Source organism: Mustela lutreola, chromosome 15, assembly GCF_030435805.1.
Source record: "Mustela lutreola isolate mMusLut2 chromosome 15, mMusLut2.pri, whole genome shotgun sequence".
Lineage (NCBI taxonomy): Eukaryota > Metazoa > Chordata > Mammalia > Carnivora > Mustelidae > Mustela > Mustela lutreola.
The window spans coordinates 40,275,464-40,287,912 of record NC_081304.1 but is presented as its reverse complement, the minus strand read 5'-3'; the positions used below and the strand labels follow the sequence as shown (position 1 = coordinate 40,287,912).

The window sequence follows — 12,449 nt, the reverse complement described above, 5'->3', positions numbered from 1 at the left end:
ATCACTTCTGATTGCAGAAATCGAAATAATCTCAGTATCTTGAACAGGAAAATAGAGATAACCTTTGGTGTGGTCATTTATAAGAGCCAGCCAGGTTGGTGTATCTCAACATGAACAGAACTCACAAATGTAATGTTGAGTGACAACAGCAAGATCTAGAGTGATACATATAGTATGATACCATTTATGTAAATGGAAACCACAAAAATCAATACTGTATATTGTTCATAGATACGTATATGTGCATAGAAGTATAAAAAGTGAGCTAGAAGAATAAACATCAGACTCAAGACAGGGATTGCCTGGTTGGGGACAGTACAGGAGAATGGGATAGAATGAATAATAGTGGAAGGGATTTTTGCCTTTATTAGTAAAATCATATATCTTTCGGAAAAAGTTAGGAAGAATATTGGTAAAATTAGATATTCTTTTGTGTTTCTAGTATTTCCCATAGTAAGTATTTAAAAAGGAAAGTCTTCCAGTAGTCCTTCACGAAGAGTATTAGTATAAACATGTCTATATTTTTTAAAAAGTATTTTATTTATTTATTTGACAGAGAGAGACACAGTGAGACAGGGAACACAAGCAGGGGAAGTGGGAGAGGGAGAAGCAGGCTTCCCAGTGAGCAGGGAGCCTGATACAGGGCTTGATCCCAGGACCCTGGGATCATGACCTGAGCCGAAGGCAGACACTTAACAACTGAGCCACCCAGGTGCCTCTAACATGTCTATATTTTTATGCATGTTCAAATTGACATACATTTTATGTATATATATATATACTTCTGCAAGTATGTATGTAATTTTTTGTTTTAATAGGTTCCTACTATACATCCTGTTCTGGGATTTGGTATTTCTACCCATGGATATCATGGATATTTTTTCATATAAGTAATACTGACCTAGGAGCGCCTGGGTGGCTCAGGCATTGGGTATCTGCCTGTGACTCAGGTCATGATCCCTGGGTCCTGGGATCCAGCCCCGCATCAGGCCCCCTGCTCAGCAAGAAACCTGCTTCTCCCTCTCCCACCCCCGCTGCTTGTGTTTCCTTTCTCGCTGTCTCTCCCTCTGTCAAATAAATAAATAAAATCTTAAAAAAATAAGCAATATTGATCTAAATTATCCTATTAAAAATTCTGTGATATTTCATATACCATTATTTGTTTATTTAACCCATTGTCCCTGATGTGTGTATGTATATATACATACACATATATAGTAGTAATATATTATTATATAGTTATATATATAATAGTTTCTCTTCCTGCTCCTCCTCCTCCTCCTCCTTTTTCTTCTTCTTCTTTTACTACTACTACTATTGTTCTAAAAAACATGGCAACAAGCATCTTTTGACATACATGTTTGCACAGTAATGCATTTCCTGGCAATAGATTTGCAGATGTGAAACTGTGAGTTAAGGCGAAATACTCAACAAACAACAAATATGACCAAATTTGCCTTTAGAGAAGACTATCGAATAGAACTTTGTTCAGTGATGAAAATGTTCTATGTCTGCCTTGTCTGATACCCTAGTCTGATACCAACTGCCTAGCACTTGAAATGGGACTAAGCATAGGGAAATGAAGTATATATATATATATGTATATATATATATATATATATATATATATATATATATATTTTTTTTTTTTAAACTAAGGTCTGGGCTCACTATGGGGCTTGAAGTTACGATCCTGAAATTGGGAGTCACCTGCTCTAACGACTGAGCCAGCCAGGTGTGCCCTAAGGAACTGAATTCTCATTTTTATTAAATTTTAATTTAAATAGCTATATGTGATTAATGGCTGCCCCACATCTAGAGTATTTGTACCATTTTTCTCTCTTATCAATTACAAAGGAAAACACTCTTTTCCCTTCCTTGCTTAGTATGGGTTAGTGCTTAACCTGTGTTCCAGACCCCTGCCAACAGAGTAGAGCATGGGAGGGAGCTCCCCAAGGCCCCCATACCTGCTTTTATCTATTTATCTATTTTATTTTATTTGTTTGCATCCATAAATGATTTGCTTCTGAAAAGGTTCTGTGGCTAAAAAGTTTGGAAAGTCCTAAGTTCAGGACATTCCAAGCCCCCTCCCAGCTCGGAGAAGCCAATCTGGTCAAGTGGGAATGGCAGTATGGCCGAAACACAGGAGAGCGGTAGGACATTGCTGCATCTGAGTATTAGAGCAGGAATACTCAAGAGCTATGGAGGGGCGCCTGGGTGGCTCAGTGGGTTAAAGCCTCTGCCTTCAGCTCAGGTCGTGATCCCAGGGTCCTGGGATCGAGCCCCGCATCAGGCTCTCTGCTCCGTGGGGAGCCTGCTTCCTCCTCTGCCTGTCTCTCTGCTTACTTGTGATTTCTCTCTGTCAAATAAATAAATAAAATCTTTTAAAAAAAAAAAAGAGCTATGGAAAGCTACAAAGTGGTTATCCATGTGTACTTTGGCCTGGTTGAAGATGATGAGAAGTCACCCACATCCTCTCTTTCAGGGTAAAGGCCCCAAAGCTGTCATCAGCATCAAGGACTTGAATGCCACCTTTGAGACAGAGAAGATAGGGAACCCCCATGGACTGCAGATCACCTACAGGAGAGAGGGCCACGTCAGGAACCTCTTCGTGTACCACGAGAGTGGGAAGGTGAGATGACTAGTGTTGGCACTCCAGCCCCAGCCCGTACCCCAGGACTCTGCAGGCCTGCCTTGCCAGCTCCCTGGTTCCACAGCCACTTGAGGAGCACTGCTGCTATTGGCCTCATCTCTTGTCCCCTTCCGGGCCAAGACAGCTGTAGGAGCAATGCAGAGTGAGATCAAGGAGAAAAATCTGGCAGGCAACGTGAGTGTGTGTGGCCGGTGCACAAACCACGAGGGGAGTCCCATTAGCAGGAGGGGCTGGCCCCAGAGTGACAAATCCAGGTAGGGTGGAGATTCTGCACACGTGAGCAGGGGTGGATGGAAGATGTGGCAACCCTAAACCCTAGGGCCTTGCTTCTCCCTGTGTGGTCCTGCACCCACGACATTAGCATCCCCTGGGAGCTTATTAGAAATGCAGTCTCAGGCCTATGTGAACCTACTGAATTAGAGATGCATTTTCACAGGGCCTCCCGGTGAGCCTTCAGCACATTGAGGTTTAAGACATCAGCTCTGCCAGAGAAGAGCAGGCCAAAGGTACAGGTGCAACAGAGTGAGCTAGGTCAGAAAGAGCAGTCTCCCGACTGAGCAAGGGACACACATGCCAAGTAGAGGTGGGGAGGGGTAGAGGTGAGGGTAGACATTTTTAAGTGCCTATTAATTCTGTGCGAGGCGCTGTTCTTGGCAATCACATCATTTCTTTTCTCTTTCCTTTTTTTTTTTTTTTAGATTTTATTCATTCATTCATTCATTCATTCATTCATTTGAGATAGAGAGCACAAGAGTTGGGGAGGAGCAGAGGAAGAGGAAGAGGGACAAGCAGACTCCACACTGAGTGCGGAGCCCAGTGCAGAGCTTGAACCCATGACCCTGAGGTCATGACCTGAGCTGAAATCAAGGCAGACACTTCAGTGACTGAGCCACCCAGTCATCCCATTGTTCATCATTTCATAATCCTCAAAACAGTCCTGGAGATGTCTTAAACCTATGTTACTGAGCCCCGGGCCTGTTAAATAACTTGCTCAGGGTCTCCCAGACTATGGTTCCTGAGTCCTATAACCCTTTTACTCCTCCCCTGTGCCCATGTGCCTCTAGCAGAGGGAGACTCCTTGGCAGCAGGAGCCAGGAACCCTAGAGGAGGAGGAGATCTTCCCAACGGGCCCCAGCACAGGGAGGCCAGCAGAGTCTGGGCAGAGTTTCTGGTGGTGGAGTCTGAAGGATGAGGGTTTGGAATCAGAAACTGGAGCCCTGGTTTTGCCACTCTGAGCTGTGTTACTGGGCCAAGTCCCTTCCCTTCCTCCATCTGCTTGTTTGTGAATTAGAACACCCCCTGCCCAGAGGGGTTTTGAGGGTGAATGACTATGAACGATGAATGTGAAAGGATTTCATTACAGTGAAGTACATTTCAAACTAACCTCTGCTAATTAGGGGCTAATTGGTGGCTCAGTCAGCTCAGGTCATGATCCCAGGGTCTTGGGATAGAGCCCCTTGTCAGGCTTCCTGCTGAGCCAGGGGCTGACTGCACCCTTTCCCTCCTCCACTGCCTCATGCTCTCTTGCTATACTGTGTGATGGGGTGTGCATCATGCTGGGGACACACAGGAGATGTGTAAGTGGCAGGCAGCAGCCACAAGAAAGAGTTTCTATTTAAAAATTATGTGAATGTGTTGAAAAAGGGTCTGGCCCTTCTCTTTCCCTTAGTGCTCCAGCTTCTCTGTTAGGTAGGCATAAGAGGGGGTTATTCGTGCCTGCAGGAGACACGTCCCTCTTTTGAAAGTGAAGTGGACAAGGGGTCAGGTAATGATCCAGGGTCCTAAAATCAAGCTTTCTGCTCAGCAGGGAGTCTGCTTCTCCCTCTGCCTCTTGCTCCCTTGCTTGTGCTTTCTCTCTCTCTGTCAAATAAATAAATCAGTCTTTTTCTTTAAAAAAAAAAAAAAAAAGTGAAGTAGACAGCTATAAGGCTTTAAAGCAGGAAAACCTGTATAGAGGTTTGAAACAAACAAAACTTCAAAACAAAACTGCATACAAATCTGTATGCAGATTGGATTTGGCCCCAGTGTCACCCGTGAGTGACCAAAGTGAAGGTCTGGGTGAGTCTTTTCTGGGATGGCCCTGTTATTTCAGTGCCTGGGACCTGGAAAGGTTATTAACACTTGGGACAAGAGAACTCACCACTCTGAAATACTAGGGCCAGAGCAGCTCTGCTGGTGAGAGACAAAGGGTCATTCTGTTGCATTCCTGGAAAACCATATTCAAATGAATTTCTCGATCACCGTATTACATCAGAGGGCAGCAGTTCGGCCATTCGAACCACTCTTTCTCGGCTTCCCAATTCCAAATTCTCGAGAGAGAGGACCTGAGAAGCCTGGTCTAGCTTCTGCATCGGTCCAGCCCTGACCTCGTTGCTGTGGCCAAGAAGGGGCGGGTCCTAGCAGCAAATGTGGCTGCAGTTGTGGGTGAACGGTGAGTGTGTGAGCAAGGCTGGGGCGGTTCTCATAGAAGCTAGGCTCGGGCTGAGCAAAAATCCACAACTAAATTGAACTTCAGAAGAAGTAGAATGTTCTAGGCCAAAGCTATGTGTGGGGTGAGGGAAGAGAGGTGGGTGAAGCAGAGTGTACAAGGCGGAGTGAAATATATTGGGAGGATTGCAAAGGTTTTGGTTTTGTTTTGTTTTGTTTTTAAAGATTTTATTTATTTTGAGACAGAGAACCATCAGAGGGAGGGGCAAAGAGAAAAGCAGACTCCACACTGAGCAGGGAGCCTGTTGCAGGGACTCAATCCCAGGGTGCTGGACCATGACCTGAGCTGAAGGGAGATGTGCAAATGCTCTTGTACCTACAGAGCTCAGGGGGTGAAGTAGTCATACTAGGGAACTTAGACTTTTCATCTGAGGGTAGCAGAGAGGACTCTAAGCCAGACTGAGTTAGATTTTCAATTAAGAAATCAGGGGTGCCTGGGTGGCTCAGCAGAGAGCCTGCTTCCTCCTCTCTCTCTGCCTGCCTCTCTGCCTACTTGTGGTCTCTGTCTGTCAAATAAATAAATAAAATCTTTTTAAAAAAATCATTCCGGGGGGCGCCTGGGTGGCTCAGTGGGTTAAGCCTCTGCCTTTGGCTCAGGTCATGATCCCAGGTCCTGGGATCACCCCGCATCGGGCTCTCTGCTCAGTGGGGAACCTGCTCCCTCCCCCCCCCACCCGCCTCTCTGCCTGCTTGTGATCTCTGTCAAATAAATAAATAAAATCTTAAAAAATAAAATCACTCTGGGAAGGTGCCTGGGTGGCTCAGTCGGTTAAACGACTACCTCCAGCTCAGGTCATGATTGCGGGGTCCCAGGATTGAGTCCTGCATCGAGCTCCTTGCTCAGTGGGGAGTCTGCTTCTCCCTCTGCCTGCCACTCCCTCTGCTTGTGCTGTCTCTCTCTCTCTGACAAATAAATAATAAGAAAATAAATTTAAAATAATAATAAGTTAAAAAAGAAAATCACTGGGGAAAAACAAAGATCATTCTGGCTGCTGTTGGGAGGCCCCACTGCAGGGTAGTAGAGTCAAGGCTGAGGCAGCTAGACAAGTGGTTCACCAGGGATAACAGTGGCCCACACTCCACCAAGGACACACTCCCCCCAGAATGACACAAGCAAGTCCAAGCCAGCTTTGACCCAAGTTGCACTCCACGTGATTGGTGGGGAATCTGCAGGTGCACCTGCCCGCACTTGAGAGGTGGTCTTTGACATCTGAGGACCCTTGCTCCTCCAGCTGTGTCCCACTGACGAGCATGGCATCACCAGAGAGTTTGTCAGAAATGCAGGATCTTAGCACCACCACTCCCCAAGCACAGCCCAAGGCCATTACTGAACTTTGGTGCTGTTCACCTTGGTCTTTCCCCCATGGCTCTGGACATCTCTCTACCGGGGGCTTCCCTCCTCTAGTGAGCCCCCCAGGCTCTGGCATGGTCCTCCCAGATGCCTGTGATCAGCACATGGTCCCTGAGCAAAACGGGGGGCTGGGGGAGATGTGCTGACCCAGCTAGCCTCCTGCCCCCAAACTCGGCTCCCCCAGGGCTCCATCTCACAGGCGGTTTGTTCTCATTTTTCTCCGCAGGAGATAGTGGACTGGTTCAATGCCCTGCGTGCAGCCCGTCTGCAGTACCTAAAAACGGCCTTTCCTGAGCTCCCTGAGTCTGAGGTGAGCTAAATGTGGACCCCAACTTCTTCTATTTTTTTTTTAAAGATTTATTTACTTATTAGAGAGAGAGAAAGCGTGAGCAGAGGGAGGGGAAGAGGAAGAGAGAAGCAGACTCCCCGCTGAGTGCAGAGCCTGATGCAGGGCTCGATCTCATCACCCTCATCAAGTCATCATGACTTGAGCAGAAGCCGAGATGTGGATGCTGAACTGACTGAGCAACTCAGGAGCCCCATGGACCCCGACTTCCAAGTCTTCTCCTTGCCACCTCCTCTCCTTGTCTGCTGACCTCAGAAATACTCAGAGGCCAGACTAGCTTTGTGGACAAGACCTTGAGATTTGGGGTTGGATACCTCCGAGGGAAACCAAAGGCTTTCTTCAGGGGATTATGGCCTCAGACATGGCAAGGCAGCCTCAGAAACGTAGGTCAGGCTGTCCCCTTTGGGATGCATATCCACCTCCCCAGTGTCAAGGGGCTCAGTATTTGGACATCTCTTTCTGACCCCTTCTCCCACTGAAATGTACAAATGATCCCTAATGAACTGCTTACAACATGCTTTTGAGCCCATTTTATCTTTTATCTAGTAATCCCCTGTAACATCCAGTTAGGTGGGGTGATTATTCCCATTTTACTGATGAGAAACTGAGTCCCAGGAAGGTCAAGTGAATGCCAGAGGGCACACCTCCCACTCTAATGTCCTCCCTTTGCCCTTTTGTGTTCTGGTCTTGGGAAGGCAATGGGATTTTCTCCATTACAGCTCTGACAGGAACAGTCCACCTTCTGTGGCCAAGGTACTGGTGAGCCCAGGAACTTCATTATGGCTCTCCTTGGACATGTGGGGCCCCCATCTAGTCTCTCAGGTGTGGGGGGTATACTCTGCTGCCTCAAGCCCAGACGCTTGCGCTCTCGTGGATGCTTTGTTGCTAACTCACTGTCTGACTGCTGCAGGTCACATCATGTCTTGGAGCATCTGTTTCCGCATCTGTGAGATAGTGGTGGGTCTGGGTTATTATCAAGGTCCCTGCCAGCTCGGAGGTACTATGGTTTGGGCTGCTTCGGGCCCTGCTCCAGGAGGATTTTGTAAATGATGGTGGGGCGGAGACACCCTATTAATCCCAGGACTTTCTTTTTCCAAACAGTTAGACCCTCCTTAAAAGCCTAAATGCTCCTTAATTCCAGTGTCTGCAGGGAGCTGAGTTTTAGGAATGGGCGTCTGCACCAGGCCTGGCAGTGCACAGAGATGGCCCCACTGATGGCAACCACAGCCAGAACTGTGGTGCAACCCCTGGATCTGCGGTGTCAGCACCCAGCTTGAGCGAGTGCACATTCCGCCAGCGGGGCGCTGTGCCTGTCGAGTGCTGACTGGAGAGGTTGGAGAATGGACTCCCAGCCTTAGTCATCTGGGCTCACTCTCCAACTTTGCTGACCTCTGCAGAGGACATTGGTCTCTGGCCAACTTCTCAGTGTCCTCTTGCCTCCCCTCATCCACCGTGGGTCTCCTCCTTACCCCCGTCTCTTTGCTGCTGTTCCTCCCGCTGTGGTTAGGGATGGCCTGAGGTTCTGGGCAGTCACCTGGACCTGGCTCAAGGTTAGGGATCCAGAGGCTAGACACCCAGGGAGTTCCAGTGTCAGGGGTGGTCCCAGACTAAGAAATGGGTGGCCTCTGAAGTCAGAGAAGCTGGCGTATTACCTGGGGCACATCACCTTACTGCTCTGAGCCTCGGTTCACTCATCGGTCACTGTGGGGACAACACCTACTTTCCAGGGCTGCTTGAGACTCTGGGGAGCCACAGCCTCTGGGATACAGCGAGCAGCACCCCATCCACATGATCTCCCCTCTTCTGGTTGCTTCCCTAGGCTGAGAGTGCACAGCCCTGACTCAGGGTCAGACTCTTGCGCAGTTTAGGACTCTTCCTTCCAAAAAAAGGAATGAGGGCCTACAGAATGTACTGTGGGGACAGAGGAGTGGTAGAGTTTATATTTTCATTTTCGGCTCACAATTTTCTTCCTTTCAACTTCCCAGACTTCACTTCCTCTCTGCCCCTACCCTGGGCCCTGGAGCTCCCAAGAACCAAGCCCCTCTGCTCTCAGAGGCCTGAGCTGTCACTGGGAGCTCTAGACTTGCCAGTTTGACCTCTCGAGCATGTGAGGCCAGCGTTCATTCCTGGAAATGTCTCTGAGCATAGGGTGGCAAGCTGGAAGGGTCCTGGGGATCACATAAGCCCATCTCCTTGTTATTCAGAGGGAAATGGGCCCAGAGAGGGACAAGGTCTTACCAAGGAACACAGCTGGTGGGGGGTCAGAGCTGCAGCTGGGACTTAGTCCAGAGCTTTCTCTACATGCCCCCTCTTCTAGCTTCTCCCGTGGGCCTATGTCAGAACTGCCAGCAATGGCCAGGCCTTGGCCAGGGGCCTGATCTGAGGGCTCGGCATGTCTACACGGCAGTGTCACGGTGGAGTGGGAAGAGTGCCACTAGTGTACCGTGGTACTGTCTCGTGCCTGTCAGCCCGAGATGTGAAGCTGAGCTGTATATCCTACCAGCGACACAGCTCAGGGAAGCTCGCCAGACACTTCTCTGGGGCCTGGTTTCTCTAGAAGTCCAGTGAGCATAATAATGTCCTCCCTACAGGGTGACTGAGAATTGCACCCAGAGCAATTAGACCCTCAGAATATGCCCTCTGAAACCAGGAAGGTTTCCTTCGAGCCTGGCCTCTGTCTGCCTCCTGGGGTTGCAGAAGGGATCCTTAAGCCATGATTCGGCTCTGCTGGTGAGCTCTGCAAACATCTGAGATGCTGTCGTCTGTTGAATTGTTAACATTGCATCCAACACATTCCAAATATAACCCTGTGAACCATGAGCACACATCCTTCCCCATTCCAAACTTCCTCTTTGCTGGGCAGCCAAGTTCAGTGGGGAACCTTGAACCCTTGACATGTGAGTGGGGGGTCTCAGTGTTATGTCTCTCTTCCCCCAGCTCGTGCCCCTCATCACAAGGAAGTACCTCAAACAAGGCTTCATGGAAAAGACGGGTCCAAAGGTACCTTCCACCACGCTCTGTGGGACTTACACAGCCCTGGTTCCAGTGGGCAGTAGGGCAGAATTTGGGAAGTGGGAAGTGAGGAACCAAGGGGGTGGGAAGAGGGAGGGACGGAAGTAACCCAATGTTTGTGAGTTCCTGGGGCAGAAGACCAAGTGGGGACTGGTGAGCTAGTGTGTGGTGTGGGAGCCCAGGATCGCTGCAGGTGCTTCTCCTGATCCTTGAGCAGCCTCCTTCTTTAACGACATCACCAGCAGCTTCTTTCCTCCTTTTTTTTTTTTTTTTTTTTTAAGATTTTATTTATTTGAGAGAAAGAGAGCAAGCAGAGGGGAGGAGGGGGTTAGAGGAAGAAGGGGAAGCAGGCTCCCCGCTGAGCAGGGAGCCCATGCAGCTCCATTTCAGGACCCCGGGATGATGGCCTGATCCAAAGGCAGATGCTTAACCAACTGAGCTACCCAAGCGTCCCCAGCTTCCTTCCTCTTTCTTCCTCTTAAATCCATCTCACTGACCCCACTCCTAGGAAAGCATAGTTGAAAAGGGACTTTTGGGGGCAGCAGTTTTTGCACTTTCCAGAGCCCCTGTGTGCTTTGTGCTGGGGGCCTACCAGGACTGTCCAAGTGAGACAGACTCGTGGTGGGTCTGGGAACACACACCTATGCACACACATGGGCACACCCTTTCCCAGCACACACACCCTCCCTCCAGCTCAGCCTCTGCTCTCGGTTGCTAAACCTGCCCCAACTCCCAGTGCTGCTCATTCCCACTGATCTGGGAAGGAAGGGAAGACTGGCTGCTCTTGGGCCTCCCTTGGAGGGTCCGGAGGGGTGGCGGCTCCTGCTGGGGACGAGGGGGGCGCCAGCCTGGATCCCAAGAGGGGAGCAGCTCCAAGTCAGAAGTCTGACCGGAGAGGGTCTTGGCATTTGTGAGGGGAGGAATGGGGGAAGGGAAAGCAGAGAGAGCCTCCTAAAAAAAAAACCTCCAAAAACAGCAGCAATCCAATGTTGCCTTTTTTTTTTTTTTTTAAAGGTGTTGTATCTTGACAGGATGGGTGTTAAGATTGCAGGGAAAGGTGTTAGGCAATCAGTAAGAAAGAAAGCCTCTGGGCAGCTTAAAAATGAGTCAAAGCACTGTGCATTTTATTTTCTGCCTTCACCAGTTGATGGCACAGCCACTCCCCAAGGGTTCTCGCCAGGGGCTTCCTTTCCCCTGACCTCTGTTAGAATTCCTCTCAAGGCCAGCGCTGTCAGCACTGCTGAGCGGTAACTGCTTCTAAATTTCTCCCACTTCCTTCTTCTGAAACTGCTTGTCCTTAGCCTGAGAAAGAGAAGAGCCCCTCTTCCTACCCACAGTAGCACCCAGAGGCACAGGGTACAGCCGGCAGCGGGTGAGGAGGTGGGCAGAGCCTCCGGGAAGCACACTGGGGTGACTGAAGGGCCAGGCTGGCTCTCTGACCTCTCTCCGCCCACTCCCCCCACCAGCTCCCCACACCCCCGCTGCACCCCCACCCCCGCTTTGGCTGACCCTGCTATGAGCTTCCCTCTTTTGCAGCAGAAAGAACCTTTCAAGAAAAGGTGGTTTGTCTTGGATCCCCAGGAGCGGAGGCTGCTCTATTACAAGAACCCACTGGTAAGAATAGCTGCCCCCCACCCTCTGGTGCAGAGGACCCCCGACAGAGGTGGGGTCTGTGCTAGCCCGGGACCATGGGCAAGCGACAGCGTGGGAGAAACCTGGTGAGGGACACACCTGCACTTTCGCCCATCTCTAAGTCATCTCCTGTGCACAGAATTATTCTTGTCCACATTTAGGACATCCTCTGTGTATCCAGAATGCTGCTGATGTAGTTAAACAGGGTGTTCCTCGTCCTCCCGTCTCCAGGGCTCACTTCTCACGGGGAAGCTCGTGGTTAGGACTGTGGGCTTTAGAACTTTCAGTCCCGCCGCTTAGTGGTATGCCTTGGGCAGAACACTTAACTCTCTGCCTCAGTTTCCTCCTCTGGAAAACAGGCTTGATAGCAGTGCTTCCTCAGAGATTGCGGTGAGGATTATGTAAGTTACTTAAGGTCAAGCACTTGAAGTCTTGGTGCATAGTAAGCTGTCCCTAATGTTAAGTAAGTATCCTTTTAACAGATCACATGTGTGATTTCTTTTATAGTTTTGTAGCCCTTCAAATTCTGGGTCCCCACAAGCAGAGATCCCCAGTAGAGACCTTCACTACACACATGAAATATCTCTTTCTCAAACAGAGCTTGGGGGGATGTCCTAGCTGCAGGGGCCCGTCTGTCCCAGGTGTGGCCTCTGATGACCAGGTGTCCTCTGTCTTCAGGATGCCTTTGAACAGGGCCAGGTTTTTCTTGGGAGCAACGAGCAGGGGTACGGAGTATATGAAGACCTGCCCAAGGGTATCCGAGGGAACCGCTGGAAAGCTGGCCTCACCATCGTCACCCCCGAGCGGAGGTTCCTCTTCACCTGCCCCAGCGAGAAGGAGCAGAGGGAATGGCTGGAGAGTTTTCAGGATGTCCTCTCCCGCCCCTTGACGCCCCTCAACCTTCTCAGTAAGATGTGCAGCCTGGGCTTTGTTCTTTCGGCCAAGGGCAGAGGGCAGAATGGAGCCTC

General features: G+C 49.6%; 1 protein-coding gene across 6 annotated transcripts in view; it reads left to right on the top strand.

Annotated features, from left to right (window-relative positions):
• The window catches only part of ADAP2 (ArfGAP with dual PH domains 2), a 34,553-nt gene that overhangs the window by 15,095 nt on the left and 7,009 nt on the right, over positions 1-12,449 (top strand). For 4 of the 6 annotated variants that reach the window (XM_059149283.1, XM_059149287.1, XM_059149286.1 and 1 more), the window contains exons 6-10: positions 2,486-2,632; positions 6,718-6,801; positions 9,775-9,837; positions 11,386-11,463; positions 12,160-12,388. In XM_059149283.1, the coding sequence (XP_059005266.1) occupies positions 2,486-2,632; positions 6,718-6,801; positions 9,775-9,837; positions 11,386-11,463; positions 12,160-12,388 (601 nt within the window). The remainder of the gene's footprint in view (positions 1-2,485; positions 2,633-6,717; positions 6,802-9,774; positions 9,838-11,385; positions 11,464-12,159; positions 12,389-12,449) is intronic. The other 2 variants (XM_059149284.1, XM_059149289.1) reach the window with 1 other exon arrangement.